This window comes from Barbus barbus (genome assembly GCF_936440315.1).
Source record: "Barbus barbus genome assembly, chromosome: 46".
In the NCBI taxonomy this organism is placed as follows: domain Eukaryota; kingdom Metazoa; phylum Chordata; class Actinopteri; order Cypriniformes; family Cyprinidae; genus Barbus; species Barbus barbus.
Window position 1 is genome coordinate 6879979 of NC_136724.1, and position 22605 is coordinate 6902583.

At 37.9% G+C, this 22605-nt stretch overlaps 2 protein-coding genes across 2 annotated transcripts; one reads left to right on the top strand and one right to left on the bottom strand.

Moving 5' to 3' along the window:
• The first annotated feature begins 3867 nt into the window (after nucleotides 1-3867).
• Nucleotides 3868-16884, top strand: LOC306864605 (receptor-type tyrosine-protein phosphatase H-like). Its single transcript, XM_079408719.1, has 16 exons — nucleotides 3868-4132; nucleotides 7822-8089; nucleotides 9051-9314; nucleotides 9537-9809; nucleotides 10066-10332; nucleotides 10725-10958; nucleotides 11039-11308; nucleotides 11676-11772; nucleotides 11991-12072; nucleotides 12281-12371; nucleotides 12716-12789; nucleotides 12908-13045; nucleotides 13371-13493; nucleotides 14358-14518; nucleotides 14689-14824; nucleotides 15618-16884. Exons 1-16 carry the CDS (start codon nucleotides 4085-4087, stop codon nucleotides 15762-15764), a joined length of 2673 nt encoding a protein of 890 aa, XP_079264845.1. The 5' UTR covers nucleotides 3868-4084; the 3' UTR covers nucleotides 15765-16884.
• On the bottom strand, nucleotides 16087-22277 carry LOC306864606 (putative nuclease HARBI1). Its single transcript, XM_079408720.1, has 2 exons — nucleotides 21241-22277; nucleotides 16087-17394 (listed from the first exon to the last, which is right to left on the bottom strand). The coding sequence occupies exons 1-2, from the start codon at nucleotides 21980-21982 to the stop codon at nucleotides 16994-16996; spliced, it is 1143 nt and encodes a 380-aa protein (XP_079264846.1). The 5' UTR covers nucleotides 21983-22277; the 3' UTR covers nucleotides 16087-16993.
• Nucleotides 22278-22605: the final 328 nt, after the last annotated feature.

The window sequence follows — 22605 nt, forward strand, 5'->3', positions numbered from 1 at the left end:
GCTCACCAAAAAACAAGACAAGAAGGGAGTGTCAGGGCTCCGTCACAAAACCATGAATAAACTAGACCGAAGTGACAGAACCCTGACACTACCCCTCCCCAAAGGGACGCCACCTGGCGTCCCTAAGGAGGACATCAAAAACAAGACAGAAACATGACAAAAGACAAGACTAGTACAAACCTGAGAACACAAGACAGACAGGGGTCAACACACAGAGACAAGGAAGGGTGGGAGGGGGGGAAGCCAAGCCAGTGCCAGAAACTAAGCCCAGGAAGTCTTTAGGATGGTCCAGGGTGGGACGGGAGGGTTGAGCCAGGGAGGCTCCAACAGTTCTGGAGTCCTGGCTGAGGGCCAGGGTGGAGCTGGAGGGACGGACCAGTGGGGCTCCAGCCTTTCAGGAGTCCTGGCTGCGGGCCAGGGTGGAGCAGGAGGGACGGACCAGGCGGGCTCCAGCAGTCCAGGAGTCCTGGCTGAGGGCCAGGGTGGAGCTGGAGGGACGGACCAGGCGGGCTCCAGCAGTCCAGCAGTCCTGGCTGAGGGCCAGGGAGGAGCTGGAGGGACGGACCAGACGGGCTCCAGCAGTCCAGGAGTCCTGGCTGGGGACCAGGGTGGAGCTGGAGGCACGGACCAGGCGGGCTCTTGCGCCTCTGGAACCTCGGCAGGAGGCCAGAGCAGGACCAGCAACTTGGCAGCCGACAAGGCCATCAGAGAAAGGAGCTTGGGCGGCGCTGGCAGGCCAAGGAGGTTGAGCGGAGCCGGCAGGGCAAGGAGCTTGAGTCTGGGCAGAGATTGCAGGGTAAAGAGCTTGGGCGGCACCGGCAGGGCAAGGGGCTTGAGTCTGGGCAGAGACTGCAGGGCAAGGAGCTTGGGCGGCGCCGGCAGGGCAAGGAGCTTGGGCGGAGCCGGCAGGGCAAGGAGCTTGAGTCTGGGCAGAGACTGCAGGGCAAGGAGCTTGGGCGGCACCGGCAGGGTAAGGAGCTTGGGCGGCGCCGGCAGGGCAAGGGGCTTGAGTCTGGGCAGAGACTGCAGGGCAAGGAGCTTGGGCGGCGCCGGCAGGGCAAGGAGCTCGGGCGGGGCCGGCATCAGGGCAAGCCGCTCGGGTGGGGCCGGCAGGGCAAGCAGCTCGGGCGGGGCCGGCAGGGCAAGCAGCTTGGGCGGGGCCGGCAGGGCAAGCAGCTTGGGTGGAGCCGGCAGGGCAAGCAGCTTGGGTGGAGCCGGCAGGGCAAGCAGCTCGGGTGGCTCCGGCAGGGCAAGCAGCTCGGGTGGCTCAGAGACGGCCTCCTGGCCAGCAGAGGGCTCTGGAACGGCCTCCAGGCCCTGAAGGGTGGAAGAATCCTTCCTCCTGTTCCTCCTCCTCCTCCTCCGTCTCTGAGAGTGGGGCACTGCTGCATCATCAGTTGACACTGGGGGCACTGTAGCTTCGTCAGCCGCCGCTGGGGGCGCAGCAGCTTCCTCGGCCACCTCTTGGGGTGCTGTAGCATCGGCCACCACTGGGGAAGCTGTGGCCTCTTCGGCCACCACTGGAGGCACTACAGTCCTTTCAGCCACCTCTGGGGGTGCTGCGGCAGGTTCAACCTCTTTCGTAATAGAGGCGGACCTGTTCTTCCTCCTCCGTTGGTGGGTCGTTGGAGGACTGGGGACTAGGTAGTTTGTGAGGGGAATGGGAGGAGGGCCAAGAGGAGGAAGGCCACCTTCCTCTCCACGGTGGTAGACATACCCCACAAACTGCCAGAAGGACAGTATCCCCAGCATTCCCATCTCCCAGGCATGGACGGGCTCATTAAGGTTGGTGTTAAAAATGTCCTTGAGCTCTGCATCACTGATGTTGAGTCCCTCCGCTACAAACAGGAACTGGTATGCAAAATCCTTCACACTGGCTCCCCCTTGCCGAAGAGAAAGGAGCCTGCTGCGTTGAGCAGCCATCTGATGAGCGGAGGGGCAGGGAGATGGGAACAGGAAGATGCCCATTGTTCTGCTGAGTCCTCTGTGGCCAGTTCGTACTGTCACGGTTGTGGGGAGAAGGGATGAGGCGAGGACTCAGTACTGCAGAGAATGGGCTTTATTAATAATAAAAATAAACAAACCAAACCAAAACTACCCCGTAGGGGAAAAACAGGACAGCTGGCAGGCTTGGCAAGGCAGGACAGGGCACGACAAGGCAAGGCAGGATCAGCACACGGGAAATTACGACGACGAACTGGCGCAGGACTGCAAACACAAGGAGATTATAAAGGGAGCAAATGAGGAGGGTAATGAGGTAAACACAGGTGGGGAAATTTAACCAATAATTAGGAAACAAGGTGGGTGGGGTCAAGACAATTGACATGAGCACATGGCACATAGAACCAAACAAGACAAGCCATGTGCTCACACAAAACAAAAACACAAGCACATGGCCAGCAAAACAAATCACTAGCCATGTGCAAGACAGGACACGAACACGCAGCTAACGAGGAGACTCATAAGCTGCATGTTCACAAAACATGACAAACATGAAAGCACAGATCAAAACAAAACAAGAAAAAGCACGCAGCCGAAACCGAACCGCGTGCCGAACAAAACGCACACACACAGAGACAGAGGACAGAGGAGCGCACGACCCGAGCAAACTCGAAATCGCACGCTCCCCAGCAAGAACAAACCTGGAGCGTGAGTGTCCGAACCCCGACACGAAACCAGAACAGAGTCTGAACAAGACAGGAGTGCCGGGATCCGAACACCACGCCCCAACATGAAACAGAGCACGCAGACAAGAGAGCGCGCAGCTCGAGCACACTCGAAGCCACGCGCTCACCAAAAAACAAGACAAGAAGGGAGTGTCAGGGCTCCGTCACAAAACCATGAATAAACTAGACCGAAGTGACAGAACCCTGACACAAACAAGTGACCTTTTTTATTTTTCTTATACACTGCCTGTCAAGACATTTTGTTTGTTTGTTTGTTTACAACGTAAAGATTTTCAGGTGTTATCACACTTCCACATATACTGTTTGGCAAATGGCAATAAATAAATACATAAATAAATAAATAAATGAACACAAAACAAAAAGAAAAGAATTAAAGGATCTAAAAGCAATTCTAAAACACAACAAAGAGATGGTGGGAAAACAATTCCATTAGTGCTGACTGAGCTCCTCCTGTGTTGGCTGAAAATTAAAAGTAAACTAAACCCTACACAGTTCATTTCCTCCACATATCACTAGACCTACAACATGTTTATAATAAAGGGACATTGTTTGTTAATACATCCATCATCAGTCTGGTAAAAAAACATCACTCAGCTGTATATACAGTAGGTGAGATAGAAATACTCTCTGTATGCACTCTCTGTATAAAGACTATATTACGATATGCACAGTATCAGATATTATATTCAAGACACACCCTACTATGGAACTTAAGCCATAACTTTAGTCTATTGTTACTGCAATAAATACAAGAATAATGGGGTATTTGTCACCATTTGATCTTTTGAAAGGAATCTATTCTTTTGTTAACTTGCCAAGCCACAGGCAGAACACCATTCAACAGAAAACTAAAAACAAAACTAATGACCACATTTCAGTTCTATTCATATATTTTATTCCTTTGGAGTTACTTGAAAGCATATCCGAAAACAAAAATAATTCAAATTTTAAAAATGTTAAAGTTAATTGGGTGAAAGAGAAATACCAACCTAAATAAAGCATAGGGGAATGAGGGGCAATTAAAAAGAGAGAAGAAGTGAGTTATAACCAGTTCGGAAAGAATAAAAGGGAAGAATTTCAAAATAAGGAAGAACTTTGGTTTAAAGGTTGACAAAGGTTGATGTGCATTGTTTTACCGTCATGAGAAAAATGAGAAGTGGTAATAAAACAGGTCAGAATCAGTCACCACAGAGGGAACAGAAACAGAGAGAAGCGTCAGAAACCAAGAGTTTAAAGAGACTAAATACATAATACTAAAAGTGTCATGTATGAGCGCATTAATGCCAACAGGCTGGATTAGTTACTTCGATTAAATATAGTTTTTGAATGCAGAGGTTAAATAGAAAATTCCAGTGTGATAAAAGTGCTGTTTACACTGACCACATACCGGGTTGATCATGGAACGAGTTTTGACTTTAGTATTGCTGTGTGTGCTTTCTGCATGGGTAAGTCACTCTTACTCTATATACAACTGTTATTTGTGGTTAACTGAGATTGGGGTTCAGATTGTAAAGCCATAACTGTACATACAAAGAGGTTTCGTTTTTAGGACAAAAAAACCTGCGACCGATACCAGTGGCATAAAGCACAGCGAAGTCAAAGAATAGCTCCTTTGATAAAAACTTGTGCTTAATTCAAAGGGAAACTATGTAAATATATATCTAACAATTAATTACAACGAAGCAGTGAGTAATAAATTAGAGTATTAGACTGTCTGCTAACACTTTGTTTTAATGGTCTTCCAACAGACATTTTACTAACTAAAAGTAACTTTGCAAGTTAATCTACTAACCCTAACCAGATATAATTTTAGTTCAATATTTTAATGTAACATTTTAGAAATTAGTCTGATTCAAGAATACATTTACATTTATTAATTTAGCTGACGCTTTTATCCAAAGCGACTTACAATTGCTATATATGTCAGAGGTCGCATGCCTCTGGAGCAACTAGGGGGTTAAGTGTCTTGCTCAGGGACACATTGGTGTCTCACAGTGGATTCAAACCCGGGTCTCTCACACCAAAGGCATGTGTCTTATCCACTGCACCATCACCACCCACCACAGAAGGCTGAATCCTGACTGACAAGGAGAGGAGTCGGGGATGTGGTTAATTAGCTATTGAGCAACGCGAAGCTGGTGATAATACTGAAGGACCTTATATATGAATGCCGTGATAGGTGTCGCATCCCTATATGTAGACGTGGACCAGCTGAGAGTCAGCTGATGCAAGCTTGACTAACGTGACCTGCCAGAACTAACGCTGACGCTATATATATATATATATACACGTATGTTAAATATATATATCTATATATAAATTTAAAAATAGCCACTAATCTGATCTTCTTTTAAATGGTGTGGAGATGCCAGTTCTGGGAATTCATATTTTATATTTATGGATCTAATGATTCACTTCTGAAATACAATACCGGTCAAAAGTCCTGTAGATAAGTAGATGAGTTATTGTGAGTTATAATAAGATCTTACTGTAATGGATATGACATTCTAATTATTTATTTAAATATTGTTATGGTCGGGTGGTTGTAGGAAACAGGTGCACGAAGAAGGAATAAACAAAGGAGTATTTTTTTTATTTAATGGCATCAACACACTCTTGACAATAAACTAACTTAAGAACGGACAAACACTGAAGGGAAACTCAAGACTTATAAGCGGACTAGAACAAAGGCACAAACGAGATAATTAATCAAACACAGGTGATGGGGATGGTAGATAATTAACTAATGACTAAACCAGAACAGGAACTACCAAAAAACGGCAAAACCAAACTGGACAGAAACAGACACGTAACAAATATGACATACTTTAAACACAAAGAACTAAAAAAAAAAAAACAATCTCATGTTGCATAGTATATTTTCAATTGTTGGTAGTTCTGAAACATCTACATCTCCACTTTTTTATTGTAATATATTGAATGAGAAGAGGCAACTAAACTTTGGACCGGTACTTTTGCATTTTGTGTTTTATACAAGCTGCAGATTTTCATTATACACTATTTCCTTGTTTGTTGTGCCAACAGCTTTCCTATCAATCCATGTGCAGTTTTCTTTAATTTACGGTAATTTGCCCAAGAGAATCATAGATTCTCTAGACTAATCATAGATAGTTTCAGAGGATGTCCAGATAGGTGTTTGACATTTGCTTTTTATATGTCAAATTGAAAGAGGGATGCTTAGCATCATTGATAAGTCACTGGTAATATATTATGCAAATATATTTTATTGTAGTTTATTTGTCATGCCACTTTGTGCATTTGTGTAATTCAGCATCATACAATTCAAAATTGTACATCATTCACAAAGTGGCTTTTGTGTTTAACATTACATGTTAATGATTTCAATTATATTTCATCCATCTAGGTCAGTTTCAATCTGAACACTGTGTTTGGAATAAATATAGTGAATTACCTAAATGAACTACGGTAAAGAGTTAATGTTAAGAGCATATGCATTAACAGTTTTAATTCAAGTTCTCACTGAAAAGTTGTGTCTTCAGGATTTGGGAAGGGAATTTGGTTACACTTTATTTCAATAGTCCACTTTAGACATTCAGCTATGAGTACCTACATGTCAAATAATTCTCATTAATTTGCAACGACATGTCAACTAACTCTCATTAGACTGTAGACTGTTTAGGGTTAGGGTTAATAGAATAAACTGACGTGTACTTGCAAAGTTAATTATAGTTAGTAGAATATCTGTTGGAAGACCATTAAAAAAAGGTTTTAACAGATATTAAGCAGACAGTCTACTAATATTTTAATGACTGGTTGACATGTAGCAACAAAACAAAGTTACAAAGTCATCATTGTATAGAAATGCACCATAGTACTTTTCACTGTTCAATCACTGACCACAGATTTCTGGATTTATGAATTCTTTAAAGGCCCTTTTATGGAAAAGCAGTTTACTAAACAGCCATTTTTCAGATATATAAGACCAACTCCTATCTACGTGAGTGGGGAAATAACATCTCAAAAACTACAAATGTGTGATGTAAAGACTTAAGTTATCATGTTAATCATGCTATTATACTATGTAATCGAAGTAAAACAGACATTTATAAAGCAACAGGCCCCAAGAAGTTGTGGTTTGCAGGAAAACAGTTTAGCGTTATGTGATTAATTTACAACAAAACAAAAGAAAACCTAATGCGTTAATCTCCGAAATATATTTTTTTGTCTTGTGCTACATAATGAAATTGGACTAACTTAGTGCCGATTCATTTTCTGCAAATTCTTTTTCATTTATTGTAGTTAATGCAAAAGATAGGTAGGTAGAAGGTAGGACACATTTGACGAATCCTTTAAATAATGTTGAATTATAGACGCTAATCGAAGACTGGTTTTTGAGGATCATTCAAATTGAGATGAAGCCATGGAAGCCAAGATATGCAGCCTTACTAGGATGTAACATTTCCAAATATGCAGCAACCCATAGTGATATTATGTATTGTTCATTTATATAATAAGTGAACCATCTTTGTAATACACAGCCTTTACTCTAACTTGGCAGCAGGTGAAGAGGCTCAAAACGAGGTGTAATATGGGTTTATTGGAGACTCTCAAAAGTTTGCGTGCACATGACGAAGGACAGCCTAAAGACTTGTGCAGCATGCTAGGATACGATTCTGATGTTATAGAGCAAATCTGCATGACTGAGTGATCTTTGCAGTGCCTTTATAAGGGCCAGTTGCAGTCTAATGGTTAGAGAGTTAGACTTGTAACCCAAAGATTGTGGGTTCGAGTCTCAGTACCGGCAGGAAATGTATGTGAATGTACAGTGTTCTCTTCCACCTTTAATACCCACAACTGAGGTGCCATTGAGCAAGGCACCGAACCTCCAACTGCTCTCTGTTCACTACTCACTGCTGGTCATCAAACAGTACTGCAAGGTTTCTGATTAACCTGAATGGCGATATTGTTAACAAACCTAGCTGAAGAGTGATTTTGTGATGAATTATTTGTGAATTCACATGTGTCTATATTTATATTCAGATACCTGTTTATTTTTCTTCTTCTTTTTAGGCTGTAAGGATATGATTGTTTTGGAGTCCAGCTGCTTTATAGAACATTTGATTATTTAAATGAATGTCATTTCTTCCCTTAGGGACAAATCCCTGATGCTAATTATGTTTCAGTAATTGATCGAAAAGAGACTGAATTAACATTTCAATGGGAGAAAGTTCAAAACAACGACACTTACACTTATATATTGGCAACAAATGGCAGCAACAGCAAGATGATTCATGCATTAGAAAATGATCCTTTAGTAAATCATACAGTCAATGCTCTGTCTTCTGGGACTTCATACTCTTTCACACTCTACACTGTTTTGGAGGGTATGAGCCCAGGATTGAACTTCTCTAATGTAACTGGTAAGCGATTCATTGAGGTTTGATTTTTTTTCCTTTAAAGAAACCTGTAGAGCAACTTAATAATTGTGGCAATATGAATTTCAAATTCATCTCACGTTAGAGTTACTATAAATAGACCATAAATGTGTAAATTTCATTCCTAACATTTATATTAAAATTGAATGTGAGTTAAGTGTTAGCTCAGTGAAATTAATTAACAATCTTTCTCAAAATGGACTATGTTCTACACAATGTCGCTGAAGTTGCCTAATTGCAAACTGCAAGCAGAACTAACTAAACTTGCGTCTCAAATGTAAATTAAAAACAGTACAAGTATTTAAGCACTCATGCACATACAAATGTATGAGAACATTTTTGGGTTGTTGTTAATGTTAAAATACCAGGTATTAAAATATGTTTACGTTTAGAATATAGTGACGACCACAATAACGCTATAATAATGCAGGTAGTAGCTATGATGGAAAGCCACATGATGAATAAAAATTCATTACAATTAGATTTTCCAAAATTAATTATAAGGTGACTATTTTTTACTTATATATTTTTTTTAACTTGTATTGCCTTCTATAATATAGAATTTCACAGTAAATTATATGGCGATTTATATAAATTTGACTCATTTTACTTATACTTTACAGTGTACAGCGCTCCAGTATTTGGAAACAAGTAGCAAACAGAAAAGTTAATTTAAATATCTAGTTCTTCACATTATCCATCAACATGATCCATTAACAATTCACAAAGCCAAAGTTCTATTGTTGACTGTGCTATTCAGTATGTACAGTCTTTCTTTAAAATGTTTCTAATGCAAAGACATTCAGATATTTGTAGATTTCAGCTACTTTCTGGGACAACTGTACATTAACTGGTCAGTCGATGAAGGAACTAAGTTTCCGATTAATTGATGCACAGGTAGATCAGAAGCTGTGGAAATAAAATTTCTGTCTCCCTTTTTCTTTAGTTCCATCTAATGTTGACAGTGTTTCGGTCATCACACGGAAAGAGACTGAGATAATATTACAATGGAATAAAGTCAACAGCAGCGATGATTACAGTTATGAGCTGAAATACAGAAATGAAGTAATCTCTCCAATACCTATATCACAAACTAATACAGTGGAATATAATGTCACGTATCTGAATGCTGGGACAGAATACTCCTTTACACTCTACACTGTGTTTGAAGATGTAAAGAGCAGTGGACACAGCTTCACCAATGTAACCAGTGAGTACATCATTTCAGTCAGCCTACAGTGACACATGCTGTTGATTTATATTGAGCGTGTCACATCTGCTGTTTCCATCAAATCTGTTACAAACTGTCAGTTGGTGCTGTTGAGTTAACAGGTCCATTATTGCACCTCCCTCTGATTATCTAATAACTACAGTATGTAAATGACAAGCTCATTGTATAACACATATCTCACTATATCTGTATTTGTTTCAGTGCCATCTAATGTTCTAAATGTGAATGTGAAGAGCAATGACACAGACGTTATCTTTCAATGGGATGCTGTATCAAATATAGATAACAACACGTACAACTATACTCTTGAAAGCAGAGATGAACCACAAGTGAATTGCAATAATTGCATTGCAGAAGGAAATGAGGTAACATGTCATATATCAGATTTAATTCCTGCAACAAATTACAGCTTCACTCTGTACACAGAGTTTGCTGATCTGAGAAGTACTGGATTCCACTTTTACAACACCACGAGTAAGTGGCTCTTATTTTTCAATTCATATTGTCTTATTCTTTGGATTATACTAATTGATCACATAGGCAAAAACGTAAGAATCTGAGTGCTTAAACATTATTTTCTAGGTTCAAAGCCATAAAAACAGATTTCAACTTAGCACACACAGCACCACAAAGTGTGGACCGTATTATTTTACCACATCGCAGTGATGAATTTGAGCAGAATGTGCTGCAGTATTTCTATTAATTACTAACAGTTCAGTTCTCTTCACAGCTCTATCCGACATAACTGGAGTTACAGTCACTCGGTTCCAGAGAGAGTTGATTATCACATGGAATAAGTTAAACAATAATAACATCTACAACTACACCTTGAAAACTCAGGGAGAGGGGAGTGAGAAACATTTCAGTGGATCTGTCGAGGGTAATGTGATTACACATAAATACTCATCTCTCATACCAGGGACTGAACACCGTTTTATTCTCTTCACTGTGGTGAACAATGTCAAAAGTACAGGATACAGCTTTAAGAACGTCACTAGTAAGTTTTGATAACATTACTTTGATTCAGCTACTGATAACGCAAATATATGAGTTTTATTTGAGTTTTGACAGCTTGCTAGTCATGGAAAAGTACTTATGTGGTAACAAGTATATTGCTTATTGCATTAACTAATATTGACTAAAATTAAGTGCATTAAGTGATATTAATTAACAATATGTATTTACTTTAAGGTTAGAGTAAGGATTAGGGTTACTTGTATCTAATTATGCATGATTTACTGTTATTACTATGGTAAATAAATGTAACATGTAACAAGGACACTGTGTAAAGTTACATAAAGTCCTGTATCACTTATGTCATGATTAAGACCCCAAGAGTAAGACTCCAACTCAGTTTAAAACTGACATATGCTCTTATGTTTTCTGCAGCCCTTGACTGTGTGCTCTTTGACTGGAAAGTTACCAACTCCTCAATAGAGGCTGAAGTGAATGGTTGCACACATGTGACAGCTCAAAACAGCGCTGGAGGTGTTAAAAATGGCACTGTAATTGGCAACAGGGTGAATCTGCAAGACCTGTATCCTGGAGGAAGCTACAATGTTTCACTGTTTATTGATTTGGATTCAAAGCAGCTGCTACAATGCTCACACCACCTGACATTAGGTGAGTTTACATGCACTGTTTGGATTGTGCTGCTGATCATATTCAATTACAGTTTTTGTCCTTTTTCTATTTTGAACTAGTTCCATATAGTGTATCTAATCTCCGCTGCGAATATCATTCTGGAGGGTATGGTCTGGCTGTAATTTGGGATCATCCATATGGAGTTGTGGATGTGGTGCAGGTGGATGTTGATAGACGAAGTTTCAACAAATCACATAGTTCAGAAAAACCATTAAGACAGGAGATAAATGGCCTGCAAGCTGCCCAGTGGTACAAAGTGACAGCATCATCATTTTCTGGAGCAAAAAGGAGTCAAACAGTATCAGTCGACTGCCAAACAGATCCAGCAGGTAAAATAATGCCTACATATGTGTAATTAAATATAGTGTCCTAAGACTACGTTAAATCTTAAAAATTAAAGTTCTGTCATTTTTACTCAACTTCATGTTGTTCCAAACCCGTATGAATTCTGCTTCTCTCGTGAGCTCTCATGGATATACCAAGGAGAGCAAGGATGGATATACGTAGCAGAAAATACGGGAAATTGTTCCTTGGCCCTCTGCATTTTGTCATTCCAATGATGTGCCTCTATTTGAACATTTCTGCCTTTTAACCCCCATACAGCTTACATTGCATACAGCTTATCCTTGTACTTATTTATATTAGTTGAACATTGCATTGAAATGTGCAGCGTTTGTTTCTTTTTGTTTTCTGCAGGTGTTATAGCAGGAGTTCTTGTGTTTTTCCTCTTGGTCATCATTATTTGTGTAGCTGTATTTGCATGGCGCCGCTATGGTTCTGCAAAGCGTAATAGGTATGATTTTTGGAAGTAAATAAGTAAACAATGACAGGATTTTCAGTTTTAGGTGAACTTTAGGTGAAACTGATTGGATATTAAAATGTGAAAGTGTCATGTAGTTTTTATGCACAAATGCACTTGCTTTATTAATATTTTGTTATCTCATGCTATATTATTCAGACATTTTTTTAAGGGCCACTGTATATAGTAAACAACTGTTAAATGTTTTTCAGGCCGATTCCCTTGGATAAATTTCCTGAACATTATCAAAACATGAGTTATGATGAGAATAGAGGTTTCAGTGAGGAATATGAGGTAGGGTTTATCAAATATTAAATTACATTTTTATTATTTTGATCTCTGTCTGAATTTTAAGTGGCATTAAAACAGAACCAGGCTTAGTTTGGGCTAAGAATTTAAATATTGAAAATGCCAACCTGCTTATATGTTAGAATCAAGTTCATTCTCAATATGTTTTTTTGAGTGTTTGTTGAGTATGTTTTTACTGAATATGTTTTAACAGGACTTGAGTTCAGTTGGTATAGAACAGTCTAGTGTAGCAGCTCTTCTGCCTGAAAACAAGGACAAAAACCGATTTTCCAACGTTTTAGCCTGTAAGTGTACACACACACACACACACACACACACAGGTTTATGTTGGACCTTCCATAGATGTAATGGTTTTTATACAACCCCAACTATCCCCTTACCCTAACTCTACCCCAAAAAATGTTCTGTATTTTTAGATTTTCAAAACGTTTCATTTTGTATTATTTATAAGCTTGTTTCCTCATTGGGACTAAAAATGTCCCCACAAGGTCAAAAAATGCCTGGTATTACTATCCTTGTGCGGACATTTGTTCCCCATAATGTAAGGAATACCAGGACCACACACACAATTACTGCACGGTGTCTGTCTTGGAAAATGTCATTTTATCCTCCTCTCTCTGTCTTTAAGATGACTCCTCTAGAGTGCATCTCACCACAAATGATGAGGGTGATTCTGATTATATCAATGCTAACTACATGCTTGTAAGTACATTAAATAGTAGTTAAAATCAGCTGTAATGTATTACACAAAGCACTACCTCGCTTGTCTCTCCAGAGAAAATTTGCCTGCTGGATTGACATTTGTTTATGTGCATATCAGGGCTACGGCAATGCAAGCAGACAGTATATCGCTGCTCAAGGTCCACTGCCATCCACTGTCAATGACTTCTGGAGAATGGTTTGGGAGAAAAGGTCACAGGCCATTGTCATGGTAACCAACTGCACTGAAAGTGGACAGGTAAGGCAAAGTTCAGAATAGAAGACTGACTGCTTACCGTAGTTTCAAGTGTTTACTGACTTAAATTTTTAAACTCTATATGGAACTATACATTATGTATTGATGTATGAAACAGTATTATGCTACATTATTGTTGCATGATGTTTAATTCAGTTATAAAAGCTTAAATATTCGTTTGGCATTTCAATCCAATTTTGGGTAATAACACAGTATTTCACGTAGAGTGGTTTGGTTGCATAATTTGTAGCTTACTACATCAGATTTGTCCTGTGCACTTGGTGCAGTTATTTGAATTTTTTTTTTTTCTCTGATTTAACTTCTTCAGGTCAAGTGTGAGCAATACTGGCCACTGGACTACACGCCGTGTCTCTATGATAACTTGCTTGTCACAGTAAAATCGGAGGATAAATTTCCAAGTTGGACTCTGCGAGAATTTAATGTCAAAAATGTGAGTTGAAATATTTCTGTCTTTCTGTTTTATGACAATAAAATGAAGCATAATATTCAAGCAACATGCCAGACTGCTTAATGTTGTCTGAAATTATTATAAATATTAGTGTTTTGTTTTTGGGTTTTTTTTGGGTGATGCAAAAACAGTTGCATGTTTTTTGTGACTTTATTTTTCATATTTTTCATTCTCTCTGGTCCTGACAGCTGTTTGTGAGAACTATTTATTTATAGCACACTTTTAAGCTAAAATATTAAAATTTCATGGTGTTCCATACACCAATATTTTAACAATTCAGAAAAGATGAATCACGGCCTGGCAGTGATTTAGGGTCATATTTATCAAGATCGTGATTTTTCGGTAGTACTAAAGCACACTGTGAGAGTATTTTTGCACTGTTTTTTGTTTTATGATATGATAAAGCGTTTGGAACCAGAAAAGGTGATGCATGATTTCTAAACAAGTGATGATGAGAGTTAAAAAGTGGATAGTTTTTAATTGCCTCTTTACATAGCAAATATTACATTTTGACAGATTATAGACATAAAAATTATATATTTAGAGATATTTTTCAATATAAAACGCTCATGAGAGAAAAATGAGATAATGCACTAGTTTCTTGGGATCCTTCAGCAGGATCTGCAGAGATGTAGGTGCTACACACAGTGAGAAATAGCACAAGTTTTAACAGACTTTACCACATTATACTCTTTTCATTAGTTTATCTGGTTTTCAGAAATATTAGTATGTATTCTGCTTTCTTCTGATATGAGCCATTTAACTTGAATATGAATATATTAGCACATCACTGGTCAGATTAGTATAAGACACTATCTATTTCTGTCTATTTTTTGTCTATAACAGAAAGACACCTCCGATACACGAACAGTGAGGCACTTCCACTTCACAGCATGGCCGGATCACGGTGTTCCTGCTGGCACAGAGGAGCTGATCCAATTCAGAGGACTCGTCCGTCAGCACATAGAGAGATCTTTCTCTGCAGGGCCGACGATTGTACACTGCAGGTGACCATTGCTCACTTTGAAACCCAATTCAAATATTAACTTGATGTGAATAATGAGTCAGTAGACTGCTGAGAGCAGTATAAAGAGTGAGCATTAATAAATACATTGACAAAAAAAATAAACTAAAGTTTTAATCCTTCTGTATATCTGTCACCATTTCTGTACACTAGTGCCGGAGTGGGCCGGACAGGTACCCTGATAGCGCTGGACGTCCTGCTACAGCAGGTCCACAAAGAGAAGGCAGTGGGAATTGTAGCGTTTGTCCAGCAAATGAGACTTTGCCGGCCACTAATGGTGCAAACTGAGGTAACATTCTTTCGATACATAACTGTAAAAGGCATTTCTTTTTAGCGCAATTTAGCATAGAATTGGATTCTAGGTGTTATTATTGTGGTGATTATAAATAATTATTTAATGATGAATATAGCCTATTTGGTTTATGGCTAACTTTTTCCTGGAGGATCCAATCACTATAAAAAGGCTGCTGTGGTCACCAGAATTTTACTGTAAAAAGTTCATCTCATTTGGGTGGCATTTGGGAGACTGTATATTTTACAGTATGTAACCACATATATTATGGAATAATGCTAAAATATCAAACTACTTTGTACTAATAACCAGTGCGCTTTTTGGAAGTTTATCAAAAGCGGCCTTTCCTGCAGTCATGCCGATGAGTAAAATTCCAGTAAACACCAAATTAACACAATAAGCAACATGAAATGAAAACACTCCAATTTATATAACTAGTAGCAATGAAACAAAGAAATATAAGAAATATCATTTGACTGTTTACCCCCCTAATTCATTGTTCCATATACACAGTGATGTCACACAGTAGTGCAATAACTTGTAGTAAATATTTACAACAGCAGTTGCTATTATCAACAAGTTCTTAAGGAATGCCTAGTTTGAGTTCAAAGGACACTCTTTGGTCTAACAGGATGGCATCTGTATTTATTTTTATGATTATTACATATCAGATATTGTTAGGTAATTACAGGTAATAATTTTATAACTTGTAATAAATAAGGAAATGCATATTCCTGGCAGACACTCTTTACTTTCATTTGCTTTATGCTTATCTCTCTGTCTCTTACAGTCTCAGTATGTGTTCCTGCACCAGTGCATCATGAATAGTCTACAACCCAAAGCTGGGCCTAAGTCAGAGGCTCTCTATGAAAACACAGACATCATCTATGTCAACGCAATAGCATTAAACGAATATGACAAACAAAGGCAAACATGAACAGAATTATAAGTCATAACATATGGTCCAATGGCCCATTTCAAATACATACCCTTCAATAAATAAAAACTGAAAGCCTGGGGATTATTATTATTTTAAATAAAACCACTCTTCTGCTAACAAAGCTGAAAGATACTGGCCATTGTATTTTGAGACTAAGCTATAAAGTTGACCATTTAATCGTAACTGCCACTCTTTATTTTAGATGTGTATAGGCTTGTTTTTTGCTTGATAACCTGTGGTCTCTGAAAGGAAACTTTCCTTTGAGCTGTACTTAGTGCTGCTTATTTTGCACATTGCTTTTAAATGAGATTTTTTTGTTAAAATTAAAATAAGAGATGGTCTATTTAATGTCAGTTGAATTCCATTTATTTGAAATTAATACCAAAGTATTCTTCCATCATTTTTTACTTTGCCAGTATCATGCATTCTCAGCTACCCGTCGTATAACATGCTTTAAAGGAATGGTTTATCTTAAGCTGATACTTGTGTAATTAGTTACAGCAGGACTGGGTACCCTGATTTCAATAATGTCATATCTGTATGTAAAATAGAGAATGATTTTTTCAGAGCTGCCGATAAACGGAAAGGTTTTGCTTCAAAGATATGGTTTCTGCAAACTACTGTCATATGGAAAGAGCTGTGTAAACATTCTTCAAATATTGTGTATTTCTTAAACTACCAATCACAGTTTAAAATTTAACTGAACTGTAACTTTTGAATACATTTACATCACGTCCTAACCAGGCACAACACGATATGTTTCCAGCCATGAAAAAATGTATTTATTTTTTTAAATTACCGGGTATTATTACATCTTTTGTGGACATGAATTGAATTTCAGACACAACTATGGCAACTTTTTTGGTGTATATATATAAAAATTCCCTATTGTGCTGTATGTGAATGTACCGTGGTATTAACAGCAGATAGCATCACTGAGACATGGTACCACTGCAATAACATTTCTTGCAACATACTTTTATTATTTAAAGTCTTCCATAAACATTTAGTTTTTATTCACATCACATGTTGACAGATATTAGTGTAGTAGCATTAACTTATTTTGATCAATTATTGACTAATTGAATAAAACTATGTGAAGAATCAACTGGCATTGACATGCATTTGTCTGTGTTCATTTCATTAACAATATTTAGTACATGATTTAAACTGTAATGTTTCTGGGTTTTTGCTATCACAACTGTTCTTTTACATCTGGTCCTATCTTATTTGCCTTCATCCTCTGCGATATTAAAAAACATTTCTATCATTTCATCTTTAGTGTCTTCCATGTAGTCAAACGGCTGCTCTGCCATGATGTTCACCACCTCTGATGGTGGATGGAGTGGCTCTACACTAAAATCCAAGGGTAGCGGCACGGAGAACTTCTTGCAGATGTTGTGCAGGACACAGCAGGCTTTGATGGTACATTCCACTGATTCAGGTGACTGAACGGAGCCGATGTCACGCAGGCACTGGAAACGGCTTTTCAAACTGCCAAAGACCTGCTGTGTACGGCCGTGTAGCTGAGCGTGTGCTTTGTTAAAACGCAGGGCTGCGTTGCTTTTGATGCGAAAAGCCTCGACAGGTGTCAACACGTGTCCACAACCATGCAGACTTCTGCTACCTGTGGGAAACCAAGACAAAGAGATAAGAGGGGGAAGGGGCAATTATAACAGTACATTTCTAGAGAGTAGTTCATTTTAAATCATTATTTGATTAGTTTTACAGCGGAGTATTGCAGGTAAGTTAGGTTTATTATTATTCAGAAGTGTTTGATAGTTGAATTCCATAACTGACCCACAAAAAGTATTACAGGAAGATATAGAATTAATAAATATCAAATAGATGAACGTTATGGCCAATATATTTTATTTAAAAGGATTAATTAAGTAACTGATAATAAAGCACATTACAATGCATCTTTTATTCTCACCAAGGCTGCATTTATTTGATCAATAATAACATTGCGAAATATTACAACTTAAAATACCTGTTTTCTAAGAACAACTGTATTCATATGCATTTATATATATTTAATAACTGCAGAAGAAAGAAACTTTTTATACATAAGGAAAATATGGAGGAAAATATGAAAATTCTGACTATTTCTCAGTTTATATCTCAGAATCGACTTAACTCGCAATTTCGATTTTATATCATGCAATTCTGAGAAAAAAAGTCAATTGTGAGATAATTACTTTTTAAATATTTTATTCAGTGGCGGAAACGGGCTTCCATAGAATTGTATATATTTATAAAAAAAAAATATAAAATAAAATAAAACTTTTCTATTTGAATTTAAAATGTAATTTATTCCTCTGATGACAAAGCTGAATTTTCAGAAGCCATTACTCCAGTCTTCAGTGTCACTCTCTTTAAAAAAAGTTAATAAAATCTAATACGCTGATCAAGAAACATTTCTTATTATTAGAATTTATAAACAGTTGTCCTAATGCTTTTGTTATTATGATTCTTTTTAATATAAAATAAAATACAAACCAACAGTATTTATTTGAAAGAAATTATCCATTTTAATAAATGTTTACTAAATAAATATGAGAAAGAGAGAGAATAGAGACAAATGGACAAAAAAACACTATCAAAGTGAAATAGAAAGTCAAATGATCAAATTACTATTGGACAAATTTATAATTAACATATACACAAAATAAAGTAGGCACTATCATTGATAAGCACGTACACCAAAACAAAACTAAAATCTTTGCTTGCTTTATTGACTTTGAAAAAGCTTTTGATTCAATCTGGCGTGGACTCTTTCTAAAACTACTGGAAAATAGGATTGGAGGGAAAACTTTTGAGTTAATCAGCACCGTGTATAAAAACAATACATGTGCTGTAAAAACAGGGATCTCAACAATTAGACAAGGCTACTCATTGAGCCACTCTGTTTAACACTTATATAGATCAAATAGCCAAAGAATTAAACAATTCAGAACACCACGAGTGTGACCGGAATCCGAACACAACCAGAGGGTTAATGTTTCAATTAAAATGTCAACATACACTGTAAAAAATCCAATTAACAAAATGTTGGAAGGGCAAAAATATTTAAGCTGAACTAATTTTATTACTTGGGCTTAGTTGAGTAGACATATTATATTAAGTCTGCACAAATTTATATTAAAAACATTAAATGAATGGTTAGTTTCAAATCATAATGCTAAATGTTGACTAAACTAATCAAAACAAATCCAGCCAACACTGGGATCATTCCACATGTGCACGCGCCGGAGCGACTTCGCGGGAGAAACAGCGCCACCATCTTGTCAAGTTCACACATCAGGTAAGCTGCACTAAATAAATGTTATATTTTAGGGTAAAATTTGAGAAAATCATGCAACATATTAGATTTTTGAGTGGACATTTAGAAAGTTTTATGAGTTGTATATCCGAAGAAAAGCGGATACAAAACAGTGTATGTCAAGTAACGTTACACTGAATAAATATTTGTACTTAACGTTATCAAAACGTTTATTTAAAAGGTGCAACATTTTATTTAAAACGTATATATTTATACACAAACATACAACATATATAAAAACGTTGAATAAGCGTTGTATGATGATGTTGGATCAGCACCTAGTAGAGACAACCTCGACAGCCCTGAATGTCAGCGGAGACCATGTCAGCTAGATAAGCTCCAGAGACTGATCCCCTCTAAAGACCTCACTGGCCATCAGGACAAGACCACGAGAACCAGACAAGTCCTCTGCTCAATCTGACCTGTGTTGCAGCCTAGAATTAAACCACAGCATGCTGGTTTCGTCTGGCCAGAGGAGAACAGTCCCCTGACTGTGCCTGGTTGCTCCCAAGGTTTCCTTCAGTTTCTGTCACCGATGGAGTTTTGGGTCTTTGCCGCTGGCACCTTTGGTTTGCTTATTTGGGGATGCTTGGCTGATTGCACAGACATTATTGGAAGAGAGCTGAACTGGATGATGTCAACACCGAATCACCAATGAACTCACTTTAACTGGAAAAGTGACTTGTTAATATCCTCTTGCATTATTTACCAACTATTTTCATGTTTGAGTCTGTAAAGCTGCTTTGACACAATCCGTATTGTATAAATTGCTATGTAAATAAAAGTGATTTGATTTGATATGCTGTAACACTTACATGTATGTACTATAACTATATACTTTTTTATAACTATATAATATAATTAACTATAATTTTTTTTTAAACTTTTGCTTAATTTTAAAGATGTAATGTAAAAATGTTTGTTTGCTAACATCTTGTTTACTTTTTTCTTAGTTCATTAAACAAAGTTTAAACTGAATTTTGCCGTTGTATTACAGATGTAATGTTTGTCAACTGGAGCTTTAAAGGGATAGTTCACCCAAAAATGTAAATTTGCTTTTCATTTACTGACCCTCAGGCCATCCAAGATAAAGGTGACTATTTTCTTCATTCCTGCATGTTTAGTTTGTATAATTTTTTTTTTTATAAATGGAGATTGTTATTAAATAAAGTCTATTATGTGTTGTAAAGTGTGTTTTTTTTAGTGATCGATAAACACCAGTTAAACATTTTTAATAATTGTTAAACTACAAATATATGTTTATGTAGTTCTCATCAATTTCTTATGATGCCCAAATAATAAATCTTAGTTGAGGTAACATATAAAACATGGAGTAAACGGTTCAATTTTAATTGACATAACTTTCTGTACTCTTCTAAATGTTTGACCAATTAAAACATTTTAGTTGAATGGAATATAAAACTAGTTCACTAAAGCTTGAGCCAACTAAAAAAAATAACAATTCAGATAACACTTTGAAGTCAGAAATTGACTGAATGTAAAATTTCTGTGGAACTAGCTACTAAATAATAATTAGTTGAAACCGCTTGAAATTTTTTACAGTGTATGGCATATGGGTGAAATAATTTTCTGTCATTCAGATATTATATTTTAAATGATTTACATCTTTTAGCTGACAAGTGGGTAAAACCTAGTAGTTTGAAGGACAGTGGCAAATAATATTTTATACATACATATATATATTTCCATTGGGGCTTTGCTGTGATCCTTAAAGAGTCTTTGAATGACATCTAATGATTCTGGCTCTAAATGTGCCTGATAAGATTTTAATGTTTTATTTATTTAAATTACATTTAGTCATTTAGCAGATGCTTTTATCCAAAGCGACTTACAAATGAGGACAATGGAAGCAATCAAATTCAATAAAAGAGCAATGATATGCAAATGCTATAACACGTCTCAGTTAGCTAAATGCAGTACAGCAGCAAGGTTTTTTTTATTTTAGATTTATTTTAAATTTTTTTACAGTTAGTAAATGCAAGTCTAAAAGGGGCACTTTTGTATTATTGTATTATATGATATATGTCTGTTTTTTTTTTATGGGTATATGAACTTGTTATGCTGAATTATCCCCCCTCCCCCTCTCAAGTAAACAAACAAGACATTTAAATGTACTAATGAACTCACCGACAACCCACGTGTGCCCGTGTTGAAATATGCTGAACTGTCTGCCAATGTCGGAGTTCTCCCAAACAGTGTGTTCAGGAGTTCCTCCGGGACAGCACTGCTCCAGACTCAACAGATTCCCGTCCACATCGAATATGACCTGCATCATGACTGAATGATAGCCCAGAGTGTTCATATACATGTGCTCCTCCCCAAGCGGAGGGCTCACCTTCACGTGCAGGTACCCCAGCACTCCCACCACATGCGGGATGCCGCTCAGGTTCTTAAAGGCTTGTGCGGTACCCATGCGGTCGTTGTAACTGTTCGGGAATGTGATGAAATCAGGACACATGTCTGCTAAGAGTTTAGTAATGGTCTTCACCGCCTCGCCCGCTGCTGTCTGGTCTATTCCCAGCCGGTCTGTGAGTTTACTGGACAGAGACCCTTGTGCGTAGCAGGCAAGTGAGGCCAGAATATCTGCTTCTGCGGAGGTCAGGCTGCGGCCAAACACGGCTTTCTTTAAGCGGGCCTGGATGAAATCGATGATGAACCGCAAACACTGTCGATTGAGATGTAAAGTCTGAGAAATAAAGCGATCGTCTGATTCGTGCAGGACACCGTGTGTCTCGGAGGCAGAGATGGGTTCACTGGATTGTTTGTCTTGTGTTGTGTTGCTGATGCTGGGCGCCGAAGAGTCGCTACACAGTCCGTTTGTCAATAAATCATCCTGGACAGCAAACCACAGCGCTCCAGCTAAAGACATTATGAGCAGCTGAAGGACAAGAATAAGCTGTAAAAGGCTTCCTCTCGGTTTGTTTGTTTATAAACAGATGTATTCGCTTGAGCGTCTGATGCTCGGGATGAAAACCAGCAGAATCGTCAGATAAATTAGTCCATGACAAATCCAGTATAACTGCGTGAAATAACCCAGCTCTTTTGCATTATGTCGATGTACTTAAACACCTACATTTTAACTGCAAAACACAAGCAAATACTTCGAAACGTGCCTGAGTTCATAGAGGTTAAACATCCAGGTCAAGCGTAGTTTTTCATTTCATAATAAAAGTCCCACTGGATTACACAGGATTTACTTTGACAAACTATTAGTTTAATTTTTATATTTGCATACACAGTAGACAGTATATTTTTTTGGTTTCATATTTCACTTTTAAACTCATAGAAAATATATTTTGTGTAATAAAACCTTTTTTTTCTAATGGTACATTTCAGATTTGGTTAAAATATTTGGCAGATATATTTGTAAACAGAATGTTTCGCTAATTTGTAGCCTATATATTTTTGGTTATTTAGGAAAGAAGTGGAACTCTATTTGGATCCAATGCGAGGTCTGTTTGGAAACTTTTGGTGTTATTTCTTGGTAAGGGT